General features: G+C 37.0%; 1 protein-coding gene and 1 pseudogene across 1 annotated transcript; both read right to left on the bottom strand.

Annotated features, from left to right (window-relative positions):
* Window positions 1-4916: 4916 nt before the first annotated feature.
* colq (collagen-like tail subunit (single strand of homotrimer) of asymmetric acetylcholinesterase) lies at window positions 4917-21107 on the bottom strand. The gene is made up of 17 exons (XM_052577669.1): window positions 20300-21107; window positions 19068-19201; window positions 18764-18859; window positions 17004-17048; window positions 16524-16550; window positions 13816-13887; window positions 13422-13484; window positions 13285-13311; window positions 13130-13174; window positions 13000-13035; window positions 12773-12853; window positions 12587-12683; window positions 11853-11965; window positions 11569-11688; window positions 9040-9166; window positions 6273-6375; window positions 4917-6032 (listed from the first exon to the last, which is right to left on the bottom strand). The coding sequence occupies exons 1-17, from the start codon at window positions 20388-20390 to the stop codon at window positions 5963-5965; spliced, it is 1347 nt and encodes a 448-aa protein (XP_052433629.1). The 5' UTR covers window positions 20391-21107; the 3' UTR covers window positions 4917-5962.
* Window positions 10582-10698, bottom strand: LOC127975725 (uncharacterized; annotated as a pseudogene).
* Window positions 21108-21405: the final 298 nt, after the last annotated feature.

The raw sequence follows: 21405 nt of genomic DNA on the forward strand, positions 1-21405 counted from the left end.
ATCCATTTCTAGGGGATGATGGGGAAACATTTGAGAGAACTTCTTGGGCAGGCGACACGATGGAATTGGCAACTGGATGCCAAATTAACCTCTTGCAACACCCCCAGCACTCTATCAAAAACTTCTTGGCCCATGAACAGAGTTTTCCATTGACCTGAATGCAAGCTTCTTGGAAGAAGAGGTCTAATATGTTTATTCGATTTCAGCCAGCCAGTCAGTTAATCAAAAATATTTTTTATAGAGCAGTTTCACATGATTTTGTACAACATTTAATTTAACAAGTTCATAATAAACGCATCCTAGCCCACTGCTAGACTGCCATATTTAAAGGTGCAATAGGTGATTGTCTTCAGAAACATTTAATTTTTTTTTTTTGTTATGCTGTTTGAAAGTCTCTTCACATCCCGATAGCAATCAATAAGGGAAGTGATCGAAGTGTATTTATATTTCTTTATATATTCTGTGGAAGGCGTAGGAACCAAAAACTTTTGTTGAACGTTTTGCTTGGGTTTCCTTCCTTTCTGTCAACATATGTATATACATACATGGCTGTTTGCAGGAAGGACGGGACGTTTGCTTTCAGTGCTATTAGGCTAAAGTTAGCATTTTCTTATTTAACGGTGAAAATGCATTTTCTGTAAATTACCCCTAATGATACTTAATTCTTAAACCAATCAGGATTTGTTGATTGAATTGAGGTAATGATTCAATGCCTTATACATAGGCCTACTTGATTATGCAATGATTGTTGTTGTCATTGTAAACCTACACTTAAGCATGGACACCACAACTAATTGCAACATTCAACAGAATATAAATTCAAGATATGAAAATATATTTGCCTGCTTCACTGCAGCTTTGACATTTGTATTATTTGTATTGAGGGAAGAGGTCAATCTGTGATGCTAATTTGGCAACTTTGGCTTTGTCATCACATGACCTATGACATCAGTTCCATTGCTGCACATTCACACTCCTCAAACACTGCATATTTCAGATGCAGCTCAATCAATCAACTTAGAAGACTGCAAACAGATGTTGTATTAAATATATTAGACTGCTGCAGAGATTATGTATTTGTAGGCTGAAACAAGGACATTTCTGGAACCTGAGGGTGCAAAAAAAAAAAAAAAAAGACAGAAAAAAATCTAAATATTAAGAGAATCGCCTTTAATGTTATCCAAATTAAGTTCTTAGCAATGCACATTACTAATTAAAAATATATTTTTTATGGGTTTTTGGTTAAATACAATAAGTTCTAAGGGTAACACAAGCTAGCTAAATATATTTTCATGCTTTATTCCTTGACATAAAATTACATCAGAGGTTGTTACGGACATAAATAGTCATCACACCGAACAAGAAAACATCTACTCACTAGTCTGCTTTTAAAGCCTCGTTTTGTTGCCTTATTTCCTACAATAATCCAAAAGCCAGTGAAAACATCTTGACTCTTTGTCGAGACAGTGAATTGCCAAGTTCCAGGGTGTGACCTAAAAAATTTAATCACTGCACTATATAGCATTTATTAGCTTTGTCATAAAATTTAGCTAGTTGATCCTGTATAAGACTTCAATATTATGTTAATGAACACTCTTCTAAGGTTTAAGGGTTCTTGTAATGTGGCACTTTGTTCCTGGCTATTATCCATCCATTTATTTCTAGTTTATGTGTTTGTGTATGTTGTTAATTCCTTGCCATTCTATTGCACCTTGCATGTTTGCCATTCCCTCCGTAGGTCAGGGATTTTCACTGGGGCCTCGGGTGACAGCTGGGTCCTCTCTGTTTCCTGCCTGTGAGGCCCCCTGTCCTCCATCTTGCACCGGCAGCCGAAACGTGACACCCCTAAACCTGCATCGGTATAATCCATCATCATACTTACAATACGGCAGCTGTCTTTTTTCCTATTTAATTTAATCACAATCAATAGAGCTGTTTCCAAAGTTAGATTAAACATTTTATGTAATTAATCTGACTATATAATCAATAAAAGTATTTAATCTGATTATGAGCGTTTTAAAATGTCTTATAATTTAATTACAAGTACTTTATTTTTGGAATCTGATTGCATAATCTAGATTACATTTAATTACTAAATTACATTTAGTTACTACCCTGAAAATAGTGCACTATATAGGTTACGATTTGGGAAACCGTTTAGGATTTCACTAGCAGACATTTCAAACTCCAGACTATAAGATTATCAGAAAGTTTCCATCCAGCCCCAATGGAAAGTCCTGGGCAGCTTTAGCTAAATAAGACCCCGTTTGAGCCCCTGCAAATGCAACAGGGGTCTCGCCTCACACCCAGTTCCATGCGACCCTCTCTTCAGTGACTCATACTGGCACATTCCCAACAAAGTTTAAAATCAGATTGTGTTATGCAATGCATATATAAGATATTGCCTAGCTCATCTGCAGGCAGATTACCATAATGTGATTAGCGGGGAAAGATACGGCTGTGTAATATGGTTACTGAAATGCAACCATCTTCAAAAATATGTGTACCCAACTCAACACAACCCAACCTTTACAAACACACACAATAAAAAAAATACCAGTCTAAAGCCATTGCGAAAGACCTTTCAGGCTCTATGGTCCATTCTTCCATCGGCACAAAATGTTTATTTCCTGGAAATCTGTCGACAGCATCCCTTTTATCTTTCTCTGTCACCTTCCGTCTCCTCCGTGATCAATACACTGTCAATCACTGTCAGGCCTCACGCCCACATATACAGTCTCTGAGAAGCAGATCTGGAGACTCATCACAGAAATGCTGATGTAACTGCGGCTGGCTGTGATCAAGCACAGAGCCTAGTCAGCTACAACACCTTGATGAGCTAGAAAAACTCATCAAATATACAGCAATGAGAACAGTGCTGCGTTCTCTGAAGGCTTGCCAACACAAAAATGTTAGCAATGCCAACTCATATATCATATGATCCAAAAATAACTTTTAAAAAGATTAAGGATCACTTCAGTCAACATAAAGGAACATTCATAATTCACCTCTGTTCGAGTTTGTTGTGTTCAAAATGACTTGAACAACTTGTGCCCATCATAAAATCATTTAAGCTAAATCTGTCACATCTGACTGCCCAGAATCTACAGATTGTCTCTGACTTTGGGCAACTTACATTGACAATATTGTGTAATCTATTACAACATTTTGATGGAAGGATATGAAGACAAAATCATCACAAAATTCATGTTTAGGAGAAGAAAATGAATGGGTCCAATATAAACAACAGCGATACTGTAAAAGTTAGCTTTTCAAGCTTTATTTTAGCATCATTACAGGACAGTATCAAACCATAAACCGTTTTAATACTGAGAACAGCTTTCAAATTACACTAGGACAAAACATTCTCTTTTGGATGCGTGTGTTGTGCAATATTTGATGTTAACATCTTTCCTCAGTTTGTACAAATCTGAGGATAACAGTCAGTTACAGTATGTGGCAAATTTTGCTCTTTTGAACAAGAGTATACAATATAAACATGCAGTTTCAGCAGATTAATAAATTCAAGACACTTATTTCGATAATATATCCATACTATTTTACATGAAATCTACAGGGAAGTCAGGAATATCACCCCAGAAATGTTAGCAAAGAGCTTTCTGTAGCAAATGCATCATATAGCTTATGGAAAACTGGCTTGATCATTAAAAAACTCAAAGAAACTTAAGCAAGATTTCAGTGAATTTAACAGTAAGTAAGTGCTGTATTCTACACCTCAGGTCCTGTAATCACAAAGGCTAAAGCACATTGTATATGCTGAGGTATATTCAGACTGGACTTTGGCATAAATCAGTTTAAAGCCTTTGGGACGACAAAAACAGTCCAGCCTTAATCCAACAGTCTTTAGCCTGAATAGCAGCAAAATGCTACCCCTGCAATAACAGACAGTACAAAATGTTCAATAACAGTTGCAGAGCCTTCATATACTGAATAGTTTTTCCAACACAACCTCACGGAAGTTCCTAGCTATTTTGCATTTTGGCAAATTGATGACTACATTCTTACACCCCACTTACTGAAGGTTTAGGTTTAGGGACAGTTCTTCATGCGTACTGTTTTCTGAAAATCACATTGTATGAATTCAAACAAATTGCCACCTTGTAAAATGGTTAGATTTCCTCGTGAGATTGGTTGGTTTTTCCTCCCTATTTTAAGATCTTCAGACCCATAACCCAATAAATAAGCAGTGTTTGCTTTTCTTCAAGATCTTGAAGCAGAAAACAGCAGCGTGGAACTAAGCTAAACTGTGGAATATGTGCACCCTACTCCACACATGGAGGTGGATGGGTTATGGATATCTTTAAGTGGTTTCCTGAGATATGCTGGAAATGTTAACTAAGTTTGACCCCATAAAACATACAGAGAGCCTGGAAAGCAGGGTCTTCTAATCTTAAACATCCTAAATATTGTCAGTCAGTAGTATTATTGTACTTAGTGTTTAAGTGCCTTTTTTTAATATACATTAAATAGTCTGTGAAAACACACCTTTTATCCCCAGGGTCCACAAATAACACCTGCCATGCACCAAACTGAAGTAAAATGTGAATTTGGTGCTTAAGTAGATGGATTTACTGGCCATTTGGGTCACTGCAACAATGCAAATTGCAAGAAACCACTAAAATGAGTGTATAAATGGTTTATGAGAGGTAGTGGTTGATAGAAGGGTGAGTAAAATGGTTGTAAATGTGACAAAAATTTACCTTATTTTAACAAAAAGTATAGTTCATATGCTTCCATCTGTGATTTCTCGTGTTTTATTGAATGTGGCAACAAACTGCGCAAACCGTGATGTCCGATTTGCAAAAAACAAAAACAAAATTATAGTGTGAATTCCAATTAGAAAATACGTACCCATTCCAGTTCCAACTTTGCAATCTTTTTTTTTTTTTTGGGGGGGGGGGGGGGTCACATTTACCTAACATATGCATTAGTGAACACATTTCTAACATTTTCTTACAACACTACCTTGAATTTATATTTGAGTAATGTATCGAATCAGACTCAGGCAGTGAATCGTTCATTGAGCTGTGAATAATTTTTTGGTTATGCTTGATTAATATAAAAAAATACAGAAGATACTAAATCTTGGTACTGCATATGGTATGGTGGCACTTCTGAACAACCATCATGCAATGTTTTTCAAATAAACTGTCATTTGGCATATAATTGTGTCATTTTATAAGCTCTTAAATTCCATTTTTACCCATTATTGGGCTGTATGGCAACAAGTTATTTTAGGACCCAGAATGCAAAACTGTACTAAGCCTGATGTACATCAGTGTTTTTTAAGATAATACAATTATTAGGTTTCTTCCAAGGCCAAGCGCCAGTTTGGTCTAAGCCTACATAATATTAGATTTAAAGATATGAGCTACTTTTGTTTTTCAGTTACATGCCTTGGTAATGATCTCTGCTGACATGTCTACAGCAATCTCAGCCTCATGCAAAATACTATAGTAACAACGTCACATTGCATTCCACATATAGAGCACCCTATGTGAGGGAAGGTGGTGTGGACCAGGAGAAAATGTCTTTCCTCTGAAACAGTACTACAGTACTTTGAGGTATTGAGAAGTCCTTTACCCATCTCCAAGAGGCAGCCAACTCACCTGTTTCCTCTTAATGTAGCCAACCACGCTGGCCAAATGTGGAGCCAGGGCCGAATGGAAGGCAGCAGAGGCTGAATAAATGGAGAATGGCTTCTGAAGTCCGGTTAAAGTTCTTAAGAGCACGTGCACAAACGTGGCTTTGCCAAGCGTTCCTTTCCCGAGTGAGTTACATGGCCTCTAAGCATCATGTCAACAGAGGAGTTCAGCTAATGTGTTTGTGATAATTCCATCAATGATTTCTACTCTCAGTTTATCCACTGAATCTACGGTTTTCAGTGTCGTCATTTATATGGGTCTCTCCAGCTGAAACGAGACTCTACTTTCTTTTGTCCTCATGTGAAATACTTGCAGTTTGTTGAGTCAATGAAACAGTCAGCTGTGCACTTGAGATGTCCATAAGATCTGTGGACAGAAAGACATGGATGTTATTTGGAAAATAAAATAACATTTCAATCAAAGCAAAATTCTTTCAAAATATTATTTTAATATAACATTGTGCTAGAGTATATATATATATATATATATATATATATATATTTTTTTTATAATATAAAAAATCTTTGGGAGGAGAAAATGGCACATTTTCCTTCAGGGGGATGTTAGCTTTGCAATATCCATTTAAACAGGCTTGAATAGTCCTACCCAGGCAAAAAGGATCTGCATGTGTGAAAGCCAAAATCCTTTCCGTCGCACTCCTCTGCCTCTTCATAGCGATATCCATCCCCACAATATGCAAGTTTGCACTCTGAGAAAGAGCAAAAGATTGGGGAAATTTACAGTTAAATGATGGCAGTTATATGGTAGTAAATATACATTTTAAGCTTTACAGACTGAACTCAAATTAAAAACAAGATGTCTACACAAATACAAAACACCAACATGGTAAACAGACATGACACTAAAGTAATGCAATAATGATCAATTAAACAATTTAAGATGTAACATAAAACCCTAATGTACATAAGTGAAAAGAAATAATAAAAAAACTGAGAAAAATGACCTGGTGTTACTACCTCAGTTCCCTGAGATGAGGGAATGAGCATTGCATTGCTACATATATCTGGAAACTCCTGTTTACTCTTAATTCAGAAGCCTGATTTGTTCATGTTTGTGTAGCTGCATGAACAAATGGCAGTTCAACCCGCCAGGTTACTATATCAGTTGGCTCTTAATGCCATTTTGTCAGAATCTTTTGACTGATAGTGACATTCATCGACTTGTGTGTAGACTTATAGCACAGCAGGTTACCCAATTTGTTCCCTTATCTCAGGGAACTGAGGTTATATTAGTAACTGGAGGATTCCCTATCGAACAGTCGCTCCTTTTGCATCGCTACACATATGTAGCGCATCCAATGGTGCCATGAGTGCAGAGCAAAGCTGCTCTGTGAGCCCAGCATCATAGAACCCATAATGATGGCCATTAAGAAGAAGCATGAGCCAAATATGAGACATAAACCACTAGGTTGAGGCCCATGTTACAAGAGCTTCTCCACTCACAGAGGGGATTAGGTAAACTAAGTTGGCAAAATCCATGCCTGAAGGCCAGGGACCGCCAAGATATAAAATCTAGAATGGTAAACGGCAAAGACCAGATGGCAGCTGCACAGATATCACCAATTGAAACTCTGCTGGACCAAGCCCAGGAGGAGGATATTCCTCTGGTAGAATGGGCCCTCACTCCAATAGGACACTGCAAATTCACTATGGTGTAAGTCAGGGCTATAGCTTCAAATATTCAGCAAGATAGTCTCTGCTTTGCAACTATCAGCCCTTTACAGTGGCCACTGAAGCAAACAAAAAGCTAAGTAGGGTGGTCTTAAGTGACAGAGGCCTTAGGTCAGCTAATCATAGGGCCCTAAAACTATGGATAAGTCCCATGTCGGCACAGTATAAGGATTAGGGGGGTTAGTCTTCAAGCTCCTTTCAAAAACTTAATCCGACAGACTGGCCAGCCATGAGTATGTTATTGGCTGCAAAGGGTGCCATATACACTTAGAGCATTGAAGGAGTGTGCCCTTGTCCGGCAGCTCTTGCAGAAAGGTTAACATGGATGTCACAAAGGATGGATCCACATTCCGTGCTGTACACAATTTAGACTTTCAAATTAAGGTCGTAGAGATGTCTTCTAGATGGGGCTCTAGCTTCCAAAATGGAATTAGCCACTCTCAATGGGAGCCACTGTTTGGCAAACCGACCTCTGATCTTTATGGAAGCCCAAAGCGTTATCAATCTAGGGTTCAGCTCCTGTAAGTAATTCACCACAAAGACCCCATCATTGCAGGTACCACTCATCTAAGCAGCTGCAGGCAGGCTTTTCAGGAGCCAAACCAGTCCAAGCCAAGGACTTCCACAGCCTTTGAGAAGATGCAGATCTGCTAACTGTGCCAGGGTCCTCACTGGAATACATTCAATCTTCTGCATCTGAAGCTGTCAGCAATTTAGAGTCATCGGTAACATGACTTGTTCATGCTGCTACACAAATGTGAACAAATCAGGCTTCAGTATTAAGAGTAAACAGGAGTTTCTCCATGTGCCTAGCAATGTAATCAAAGAGACTGTTCAACAGAGAAACGGTATTTAAATGGAAAACCATTAAATGTGAGTTGTCTCACTAGGAATGCCAATTTATTGTTTTTCAAATTATAAGACAACTTTTTCTTTTTCACTTTCAAAAACTTTACATTTAACAGTATTTTAGTGTAAAATGAATAGATTATAATAATAAATTATTAATTAATTAATTAATTAATTAATTACATTTATTTATTTATTTATTTGTTTTTTTTTTTTTGTTTCTCACAATATAGAAATTTAATTAATTTTTTTTACAGTGATAGATAAAGTACATTCTGGCAAAATAAACTCTTGATGCATGCCGGCACATTATTCAGCTTATTACATGGCACACAAAATAAATGAACATACACAAAAATACTATGCTTCACGCTGTGACTGAATTACCAATTTGGGAATGCATTATTTTCCAAATAATTCAATCGCACGTCTTCAATTATTCCTTACATAAATATTGCTTTGACTGTTAAATCATTAAATGAGAAGAAAGAGAGCATGGTGCAACACAAGGCCTAAAACCAGCACAACTATGTATGACATAGAATACCTGGGACAAAGCCAGATCTACAGTTTAGCTGTCATTGTACAAAAATATTTGACCGTGGAATGTAGTTATCGACCAATCAGAATGAAGTATTCCAGAGCACAATATAATGAATTATGAGCACATATGTTGGGGTGACTTCTGAATTAAGGTGTTATTCTCAGCTTCATTTGCCATACGGACCAGAATATTCCCATTTCAGAATGCATGCTCACGTTAAACTGCATTACAGCTTGTTGTTGGGAATAAGCTTTCAGTTGGAGCGCCTCTGTTTCAACCTGATACTTACTGACACAGCCATCTGTGACCACCTTATTTCCATCATCACACTCCTCTCCATTCTCAACTTGTACGATGCTGTCTCCGCAGAAACCCTCCTGGTCGGGATCACGCTCCATCGACTGGAATGGTGTCAACTGGAATCAAAGAGTCTTTTACAGAACTTGGAGACTAAAATCACTGTGTGTAAAACTATACATACACATACATACATACATAACATATATATATATATATATATATATATATATATATATATATATATATATATGCATCTCAATAAATTAGAATATCTAGGAAAAGTTAATTTATTTCAGTAATTCAACTCAAATTGTGAAACTTGTGTATTAAATAAATTCAATGCACACAGACTGAAGTAGTTTAAGTCTTTGGTTCTTTTAATTGAGATGATTTTGGCTCACGTTTAACAAAAAAAATCACAATTCACTATCTCAAACAAATTAGAATACTTCATAAGACCAATAAAAAAAAAAAACATTTTTAGTGAATTGTTGGCCTTCTGGAAAGTATGTTCACAGAACAATACCAGACAATACAGAACAATACCAGACCTGAACCCCATGGAGAATCGATGGGGTTCAGGTCTGGTGAGTTTGCTGGCCAGTAGAGCACACCAACCCCATGGTTATTTAACCAACTTTTGGTGATTTTGGGAGTGTGGGCAGGTGCCAAATCTTGCTGGAAAATGAAATCAGCATCTTCAAAAAGCTGGTCAGCAGAAGGAAGCATGAAGTGCTCCAAAATTTATTGGTTAAAGGGTGCAGTGATTTTGGTTTTCAAAAACACAATGGACCAACACCAGCAGATGACATTGCACCCCAAATCCTCACAGACTGTGGAAATTTAACACTGGACTTCAAGCAACTTGGGCTATGAGCTTCTCCACCCTTCCTCCAGACTCTAGAACCTTGGTTTCCAAATGAAATACAAAACTTGCTCTCATCTGAAAAGAGTACTTTGAGCCACTGGGCAGCAGTCCAGTTCTTCTTCTCCTTAGCCCAGGTAAGACGTCTCTGACATTGTCTGTAATTCAGGAGTGGCTTAACAAGAAGAATATGACAACTGTAGCCAAATTCCTTGACACGTCTGTGTGTGGGGGCTCTTGATGTCCTTGACCCTAGCCTCAGTCCATTCCTTGTGAAGTTCACTCAATAATAATATTAATAATAATTGCTTACATTTATATAGCCCTTTTCTAGAGACGCAAAGCACTTTACATTGTGAGGGGGATATCTCCTCATGCACCACCAGTGTGCAGCATCCACGTGGATGATGTGACGGCATCCCTATTGCGCCAGAACACCCACCACACACCAGCTTATTGGTGGAAAGGAGACAAAGTGATTAAGCCAATCAGAAGATATGGGGATTGTTAGGAGGCCATGATGGTCAGAGGCCAATGGGTGAATTTGGCCAGGATGCCGAGGTCACACCTCTACTCTTTTCGAAATACATGCTGGGATTTTTAATGACCACAGAGAGTCAGGGTGACCACAGGGTGAGCACCCCCTTCTGGGCTGACTAGCACCTCTTCCAGCAGCAACCTAGTTTTCCCAGGAGGTCTCCCATCCAGGTACTGCCCAGGCTCAGCCCTGCTTAGCTTCAGTGGGCAACCGGTCTTGGGCTCCAGGGTGATATGACTGCTGGAAAATTCTTGAATCGATTTTGCTTGACAATTATCATAAGACTGCGGTTCTCTCAGTTGGTTGTGCATCTTTTTCTTCCACACTTTTTCTTTCATGATGTTAACTTTCTGTTAACATGCTTGGATACAGCACTCTGTGAACAGCCAGCTTCTTTTGCAATGTATGTTTGTGGCTTACCCTGCTTGTGAAGGGTGTCAATGATTGTCTTCTGGACAACTGTCAGATCAGCAGACTTCCCCATGACTGTGTAGCCTAGTGAACCAAACTGAGAGACAAGGTTAAAGGCTCAGGAAACCTTTGCCAGTGTTTTGAGTTGAGTTGATTGGCTGATTGGCATGTCACCATATTCTAATTTGTTGAGATTGAATTGGTGGGTTTTTGTTAAATGTGAGCCAAAATCATCACAATTAAAAGAACCAAATACTTAAACTACTTCAGTCTGTGTGCACCGAATTTAATACATGAGTTTCACAATTTGAGTTGAATTTCTGAGATAAATGAACTTTTCCACGACTTTTCTAATCTATTCAGAAGCACCTGTATACATATATATATATACAAACACAAATAGATAAAGTGTGACTTAAAAAAATTAATAAATGTGTAATTTGGTAAATCGTCTGAAAGAAGACAAGCTATGGAAGCAAAATAGCCCAGTGTGGGAAAAAAAAAAACAATGATTTTGCTTTTAGTGTCTTGTAGCATTTATTATCAAATATAAATTAAATAAACCTTATACAACCTTAAATATGCTTTTCCTAACACATTCCTATGATTTTAACACTAGAAAGTTGATAAAAATAAAAGTAATTAATTATGCCATCTGTCATTTCTAAACTGGATTATGTTTAGATCACAACAATAATGTGCACCTGAATTGGCATCCAACCATCAATGTCTCTGAAGTAAAGCGACCTCTGGTCTTTACGGAAGGCCAAAGCATTATTAGTCTGGAGGCGGTTCAGCTCCTGTTCGTTATTCACCACAAAGATCTGAGAACAGATATTAAATATTATCAACTGCTTTACTGGCAAAATGAATTGAATGGTTTTAATGTTGAATATCATCCAGAAATAACAATCAATCCAGTGCAGTGCACAGATATCTGGGAATATTCAGGCTTAGTTTGTAAAGCATGCTGGCATTGCTGGCTTACCGCTGGCACTCTGGGATAGCTGCCCCAGTGGTCAAAGGAGGGGGCATTACAGCCGCAGCGTCCCAGGCTGCCAGGTTGTCCCTTCTCTCCTTTCTGTCCTACCATGTACAGTCCTGGAGGAGAGGTAAACAACATTAAGCCGAAGGCATAAATGTCCCTCCATGTGATGCAAAGTAATGGAGTGATTTCAAGAGCCCTCATTTATCACGAAGAGAAAGCAACTGAGTTAATATGCACAGAAACCAAAACAAGACAGCAGCTGTCCTGTGAATAAAGTGATGACATAATGTTTGTAATTCTGCGAGAAGCTTGGCCGCTCCGGCCGTCAGTTAAGGACATGATGTCATGGCTTCAGTCTCCTTTGGGACATCTGTTTCAGTCATGGATCAGGTTGCTTCTGAAGCGAAATAGAAGAGTGGTGGGATTTCCTACAGTGATTTAAGATCCATGTGCTTCACCGTCTGCACATGGCGAATGCTGCAATATCATCATGTGATTTTGACCGAGCTGTTACCACTATAGACATTGAAGGGGACAAGACCCCGCCTCCCACCTCCAAAATAATTAGATATGGCCATACATTTTCTTAATTTGAATTAGTTACAAACAAAAATACATTTATTTTCATCTACTTTATTCATTTTCTGTTCTAAATTTTCCAGGAATTTTTCCCAAAGAAAATATACTTTTTTAGAGATTTGAGAACTATTAGCACTTGTATGTAAATGTAATACCTGAGGCGGGCAAACCGGGAGGGCCAGGGTGACCAGGCACCCCTTGAGGGCCTGCAGGACCCATGGGTCCAGATGTGCCAATGTCACCTTTTGCACCCTGCATTAGAAATCAATAATAACGGTCATTTATTTCCAGTGCTTTTGCACTGTTATCATGTTGTTATTATGTGTTTAGGGATGGATCACCTGCTTTCCTCTTTTTCCTGGGCGGCCGGTGGGTCCCCTGTTCCCTGAGCTTCCAGGTTCTCCTTTTGGACCCATTTCACCCTGAGAAATTATTTCAAAATCACATAGAAGATTGCCTTTGTTTCATTATGTTAACAAAAAACAGACCATTTCTTTTTATATATAATACTAACTACCCAATAGCTTAAAACATATGTATAATAATATGCAATAATATTTTCCAGAACCTTCTGGCCAAGCATTCCAGGAAGACCCATTAATCCCTGAAACAGTACAAAAATGTGCAAAAAATAAATTATGGATTAGACCAGTTACAATTTGCATTATTATAAAACTAATTGCACTATGGTTACTTACCTTGTCACCTTTTAAACCAATTTCACCTCTGAAACCTTGTGAGCCCTAACAGGACAAGATCAAAAGAGCAAAAGACTAACTTAATGATGAACCACTGGGGTACAAAATTAAAGAATAAACTGAATGATAAAAGAGAGTTCAGAGAGGTAACTCACTTTTTCTCCCTTATGTCCAGGAAAGCCCTGCAAAAAATGAACAATATTTAGTGAACAGAGTACAGAATTTTATGTTCATATGACAATGCAGTATGAATGTAGGAGTCCTAATTCAGGGGAAAAAATGCTGTCCAGACCTTGGGTCCAATTGGTCCTCTTGACCCTGGCATTCCCATCAGCCCAGGGTCGCCTTTCTCCCCCTGTTAAAAACACAGGGGACACAGGAATAACATGGTCATGGTTTCCAGAAAATTATTAAGCAGCTCAACCTTTTTCAACACTGATAATAACCGGAAATGTTTCTTGAGAACAATTCAGCATATTAAAATGACTTTCACATGACACTGAAGACTGGAGTAATGGCTGCTGAAAATTACATTTTTACTAAATTACATTTGAAAACATTAAAATAGAAGACTATTTTAAACTGTAATAATATTTTACAACATTAATCTTTTGACTTTATTTTTGATTCAAATATGCAGCCTTGGTGAGCTTTTTGTAAATGTGAGGATGGAATTAATTACTCACTTTAGGCCCAGTTGGTCCTTGCCATCCGCTTGTTCCCTGACGTCCTGGGAGACCTGGAGGGCCAATGTGTCCCTGTAACACAAACGGCAACATTTTACACACAAAGATAAAAATACATTTAGAAGTATTGTGAGCTTTAAATCAGCTCCATATATCCTTACATATTGGCAGATTTCACTGAACTTAATGGCTTGACAAAGTGTTCTTGGCTTAATAAACGTCCAATCTTCTATGGCTTAAAAAACGTCCAAATATCCAATCTTTTTGCATGCGCAGACTGCTGACATTATTTTGGCTGATATATCTTTAGTGCACAGGTTTTGGCAGTCTAGTGCAGTGGCTCAGAGCAGTTACCACACAAAATACAATTATTAGGACAATTTTAATTAAAATGTAATTTAATTACACAAATTTATTAAGTATTAATTGATAAAATATTCCCAATATAACAGATCTTGATATGCCATGAGTTTTTAGCACAGATGGAATACTGTATTGATATATATATATATATTTTTAAATTCTAGTATTACCACTTTTTTAAGTGTACATTTTTCATCGTCAATAAATGTCTATTTATAGAGCACATAGACAATCAACGATCTACAATCTACAAGAGACACCCAAAATAACATACTTAAGGAATATAAAAATCCACAGAGACAAAAAAAAAAGTCTTAAGAAAGATTTTAAATGCAGTGATGAATGGAACCTGTCTACTGTGAATAGAGCAAAAGTGCAATCACCTCGATTTTCAAGTTTTACTCTGGGGACAGTGAGTAGGCCATGGTCACATGATCTTAAGGTTCTAGAAGTATACAGGAGCAAGTATTGAGGTACCAGGTTTTGAGGGCTTTGTAGACAAATAAGAGTTAATTTATACTTGACAGGGAGCAAGTAAATACATTAAAATATGTAATGTGGTTATATTTGCCCTTTAAGTAGTCCAGCTGCTGACAGGAAATGGAAGCTTGAGTAATGCCATAATGAAGTATTACAGTAGTCAAGCAAAGATGTTTCAAAGGCATGGATTGCAGTTTCAATTGCTCATGGATGAAAAGATCTTAACTTTAGTAAGAAGGTGAAGTTAAAACATGACTTGACAACAACAGTAAACTTTAAGATGCACTCAAATAGGACGGGCAAATTTCTGGCACACTACACATTTTATATTACAGTATTAAAAATGTCAAGATCCAAAAAAAAAGTTGAAATATCAAAAAAATAATAATTTTGGATTTCTTTTTATTTAGATTTGGAAAAGAAGTTTAAATTCTATAAGAGTGTTTATTGTTAAGCTATAAGATAGATTTGTGGGTTGTCGGAATATAGATAAAAAGACATTTTTATCAAAAAAAGAAACTGGGGTAGCGTAAACAGGGAAAACAACACTAGTCCAAGAATCGATCCCTGCGGAACACCGCAACCCAAAAGATAGATGTTTGAAGATGAGTGATGCCTCAGACCAGGGAAGTTCAGTCCAGCAGAGTTCAGCTCCAACCCTGAAAAAATAAAACTCACCTAACTATAGCCTTAGTAATCCTGTAGACATTAATTAGCTTGTTCAGGTGTGTTTGATAAGGGTTGGAGCTAAAATCTGCAGGACAGCAACTCTCTAGGACAGAAGGTGCCTTCCCCTGCACCAGACGAACCTATTTGACAAATCAAAGTAAAACCACTGTAATACAGTAACACCCACTCAAGTCTCCAGCGGGGACAGAGTATATCATTGTGCCCCAAATCAAATGTACTACTTGGCTCTAAAAGAAGAGCCATTTTTTTCCCTGAATCGTGAAAATTCTTTTGATTTTATTTCATATAAGCTTTGATAATTTGATTAATGATAAAAACATTAATACAGTACATCAGAAATGTGATTGAGACAGGCATGTGTCCAAATGTAAAAACCCAAATGTTCTACAGAAATCAAATATTTATGGTTTCACTAAGTATCAGCTAGGTTTCATGGCCGCCGTCCCTTTTCCAAAACATCTGATGTGTGTAACACCTAAAGACGACTGGCACTAGGGACAAGGTGAGGACAACATGTCTTCTGAGTGCTCTGAGGGACAAAACAGCCATCAGAAGAGATGGAGAGAGAGCGAGAGAACAAACTATACCAAGCCCCATCAGTCTCCTGGCTTTAATTAAATTATGCGCTAAGGGCAGGAGCCGGGCATTGTGGGAGAGCAAATGATTTATTGTGCTGCCCCAGCACTAAGCTAAATTACTATGCAATGCTGCAAAGCTTCCTACGCCAGCAGCACTCCACTCTCAGTGCCTGTTTGGAGTAAAACAATGCACCAGCACACCCAAAATCCTGTGCAGCAGTTTAGTGGCTTCTCGGTTTACCCACAGCCCCGCTGTAGGTATTACTGACTCTGGTCCCAAATGCCTTCCAGGAAACCACACAAGCCCACAATGTGATTGTGGGACAGGAGCCATGGGGATATTCCATTGTGGATTGAACCTAATGATGGTGACCACAAGCTTCCCCTGATGTTTAGCTCTCTGCTGCTTATAAAATACAGAAGATCATGTGGAATCATGTGAATCATGTGTATCTGTGTCAAGGTTGCACTTGCTTTGAATTTCCTTCAGCTCATGTTATACTGCAGCTGTAAAAGTGTGTGCATCTCCCATTCCTCCTCCTTCCCTTTTTTCAAAGTAAATCCACTTATTGCAAAACACAGGACAGTGAGTCTTACCTTTTGTCCGGGTCTTCCAATTTCACCCTAGCAAAAGGAGGAGGGAACCAATCAGTTCATCTATGTGTTACAGTATACACATTCCTGAGGGTGACTGAATAGTCTATAAAGCAATAATTAATAAAATGATCTTTTTTTTTTAGTCATAATTTCAAAAGAAGAAATTTTTAAGAAAGTTTTTAGCAAAATATTTCTTTAAAATATCTTATTTTGTATTTTCTGATCCTAGTTCAGCGATAGTACATACCGTAGTTATTACACATAACTATAATTTTATTTTAAAGTTATTTTAATTACTATAATAAGTACACAGTATGCACTTGCTGATTAGGACTGTCAAATAAAGTGCATCCTTAACAAGCATCTTATTTGCTTCCTTAACTCACTGGACCACTTAGTCAGCCTCATTTCTCTTTCGTTCTTAATTGCTTTTCATGCTGTTGTATGTTTGTATTATATTCACATAAGTTTGTTTCGTACCTTATCTCCCTTTGGTCCCTTTGGTCCCGGCAGTCCAGCAGGACCCTGATAATAAAACAAACATACCTGTTTAGGGCTTATCCAAAACCTTTAGCTAAATCCATAGAAGCAATTTTTGTATTGTTTTGACCAAGAGTGTTGACTAATAATTTTTGTAAGTCATTTCCATGCCAAAATGATGACTGTTTCCAAACAGGTTTCCCAAACACTCCTCCATTCCTATTGGTAGACATAAATGTGACAGCCCCACCCAAAAACAAAACAATGGTCAAAGGGTCACAGCATCTGAACTTGTGGAAATCAGCACATGAAAAGCTTCCTTATAGTTGGAATGTTTTAATGGAAAACTTATGCAGTGCACATTTAAAATTATCATTGCTGTTGCAAACTTCAGTGTTACAAAAGGATGCATTTATAATGTTTATGGCTGACAATCTCAATAATATCCCCTACACAACTGATAACCTATGGCAGAAATCAATCTGTACTGAGACTGGACTGAACAGCAGGGGAGAACTCTCTCTTGGGGTTTGAGAGTCTGTGGGTGTCTCTCTTGGGGTTGTTTCTAAGAATGGTACGATGGAGCAGAGGCTGGCAATGGAAAAAGGTCTATTTCCATCTGTTCTAAATGTGGCGTGTTAATAGCCTGCTCCTACTGTGTCGTGGGGGGCCAAACTGGTCACATCCGTGTCACTACAGAAAGACGTCTGGGGAACTCACACAGATCTCACATGCTGAGAGGGTTATGCAGGCTAATTACAGAGCTGTAACTGACCATTGTGACAACCCAATACGCATGTGACTTGCTTGTACTTATAAACGTATTAGACAGTTTTTAACTTTTGGTTTTGTCAAGATCTGTACATGTTAATATGGCTAATGGGTCAGTATGGCATTATTTGTTTGTCTGGGTCGATTCATATGTTCAGAAATAAAAATAAAAATGTCATTAATAAATCCTCTTCTATGATGGATTAGGTTTTATATTTCTGAAATAAATAATAAATAATAAATTAATAAATTAATAAATTATATATATATATATATATATATATATATATATATATATATATATATATATATATATATATATATATATATATATATATATATATATATATATATAAGCAAAAAAAGGGTTATAAAGTAATCTATATAAATTGTTGTTGCCTACTTGTTCATTAGAATAATTTAACCAAACTGCTTCACTAATTGAAATATTTGAATTATTTACACATTTGAATTTTTTTTATTATTTAAAATTTATTTAATTTATAAACGAATAATCCTCATTGAAAATACATACATTTTAATAAATAATTATTTTATTTAAAATAATGCTCATCATACACCCAAAAGTAATAAAAGGTGTATTAAGGAAAATTATTTTACTTGATAGTACACAACATGAAATTTTAAAGCATTAAACTGAAACACCTCTGATATTAAAATGGCATTAAAGTTTTTCAGAACCATATGAGAGCAACATGAACACATGTACGTACTGATCTACATAAGATTTTTCCTTTTTCTCATCGGCCCTTCTTTCTGTCTAGCTAGCTTTGTCAAATGTTCACCTACATAGTCTTTGCCATTTGAACTGTATACAAAATCAACCAAGCCAAACAAACAAAACAACTACAGATCATTGTGGCATGACATTTCACTCAATGTGGAAAAAGCTGTTTATAGATGCATGGCTTCATTTTAAAAACATCCGACTATGTTTCATCCTCAGAATGAAAATTGGAAGCACATACCTGAGGGCCAGGAGGACCTGCTGGTCCCGGAGGCCCTGGGGAGCATGTCTGAGGTGTGGGCTTGCATGGGACATTTGGTGAAACATCAGTCTCAGTCTATAAGAGAAGTCATAGAAAAAATTACATCTGGAAACAATAGAAATGGGGAAAATGTTAAATAAAAAATTGTCCATAAAGTGTTACAATCTTCACCGTTTCATCGGTTCTATTAACATCTATTATATATTTTTTATTATTACCATCAACTACTGTGGTCATTTAGACATACATAATGTATTTATTGACACCCTGATCCCTGTAGTACCTGGAGCCCTTGATCAGGACTCTCCAGATGGCCCTGCCGCCACAGTGAAGGGGGTGGAGGGAAGAGAGGGGGTGGAGGTGGACTCAGTAAACAGCAGGGGTTGAATTTCTTCCTGGTTTCCAGCAACTGGAGATCTAGATGAGGGGAAATAAGGTTCAGGAGGAACATGTCAGCAGACGCATGGTCCAGCGGAACAGTGTTTCTCTCCACTGTTTTAGAAAAGAGGGACTGAAACGTATGTTTTATACTATGATACTTATCAGGTAGATGAAATGAAGACCGTAATGAAAGGTCTTTCATTACTAAAACTGAAGATTAATCTGCAAATATGTAATTCTAAAACTTTTCTTAGAAATAATTGCACTTTTCCGAGGCATTTATGACCTCATCAATGGGATTTTACAGATTTTTGGTCAATTTTCGTAGTTGCATTTACTATAAGAATATAATACACTAACATCTGACAGCCACTGTCATATTGAACGGTATATGTATTGTTTTATTATTTGATACTTGTTTTGCTGTAAAAAAAAAAAAATGTTTATTTAAAATCATATAAACAAACATTGTGTATGTATTTGTAAAAAGTGAAAGAAATTAACAATGAACACAGAAGTACAAAAAAAAAAAAAATCTGTAAATAACTATTATTGTTGTGCAGGAGCAATAGCAACCTACATTTTTATATTTTTATTTAAATAAATACACACATGCATACATATATACACGCTTTAAAATAGGAGAAAGACCAGAAAGATGCTAACTTTGCAAAAACAAGCACTTGAATAATTCAACTTTTCACTGCAGTGTTGGCTGACAAAACTGAAACACAGCCATTTTGCCGTCAGAAATAATAACCAGAAATAAGTAATTGATGCCTTTGGGGAAATGTATTGCAAAATGATGCAAATGTTTACTTTATTATTACAGGCCTGAAATTTTCCCCATTATATTCAAACCAGTCTATACTGGCACACAATATACTGTATATCATAAAAATACTTTTTAAAGAGCGGTGCAACCTAATTCATGTTATCAAGATTCTGCAACTGCATTTATTTAATTTGCATGACTCCTGAAATTACAGAGTCAGACAAATATGTCTGTGCTGGTGTTTTCCGTTGGTGCAATTAATTTGATTTGCATGTCATGTGCAAACGTACTTCTCTCTGTAAGAAAAAAAAAACCTTAATATCAGCATACCAAACGTGCAAAAAAAAAGAGTTTCTTACCTGTTGGAAGAGGGAATATGTTATCCATGTAAGAGATTGATGCCACATTGCAGAGGAGTTGGAAATATAGTCCAAGTGTGAACAGAATCATGCTGTCGGCTGCGGTCTACCTCCAATAGCACAGTGAAGTGATCTGATGCAGTCCCGCACTACTGCTCTCTCTCCCCGCCTTTCTCTCTCCCTCACACACACACACACACACACACACACAAGATCCACGCCTTTAGGAGAAGTGAATGCCAGCTAATGTCTGTTACACCTCTCCCATGTATTGGCCCTGAGCTAAATATACAGGAGGCAGTCGGTCAGCTGCCCTCTGTAGCCAATATTAGCCGTTACTACTGCCAGCACTAAAACGGACAGAGAAAACAAAACAGTATGGCTAGAAATGACATTGAAATGACTACCACCGTTCATTTAATCGATAACACCACCCTGCATCAGCTTTGCTGAAGGAAATCCAATGCTTGTTTCTTATTCATTTTGGGGTGCTGATTCCAAAGTGCCAAAGTCCAAAGTGTCTGTTTTGCTTTAGCATGTCACACTTTCTCACAAAATATGATTCACGTTTAATAGCATTTTTGAATTTGGACATCCATAATTAAGGTAAAGAAGTCTTCTATTATCCTTCTATTTTACCCACAACATGATTCATATTTTCCTCTGAGCCAGGTTTGAACTATCTGTTCAAATTTCTCTCATAAGAATGATTTACTGACTGTATGACTAATTCAAAGTGAAAATGATCACCAGTGACAGAAGAACATGCTGTGGCTGTTTTACTACAGTTATTATTTCAGCATCATTGAGATACGGTTATATTATATCAGTTTATATATTAGTAATTTTGTTGTGTTTTTGTCTTTGTTTTGTATGTCAGTATAGTTTGCATTCATTTTGTTTCAGTTTTATTACAGGTTGAACTAAATGAAAACGAGAAATATTGCTTCGGCAACTAGCTGGAATTAAATATTTCTTTCATTTTAAATAATTTCTTATGGTTTTATTTTAGATAACTATAATAACCCTGTTAACAATATCCACACAGCAAGAGAAAATTGCAGATTAAAAAAAAAAAAAAAAAGTAATTAAATATTAATCATATT

This window comes from Carassius gibelio, chromosome B16, assembly GCF_023724105.1.
Source record: "Carassius gibelio isolate Cgi1373 ecotype wild population from Czech Republic chromosome B16, carGib1.2-hapl.c, whole genome shotgun sequence".
Lineage (NCBI taxonomy): Eukaryota > Metazoa > Chordata > Actinopteri > Cypriniformes > Cyprinidae > Carassius > Carassius gibelio.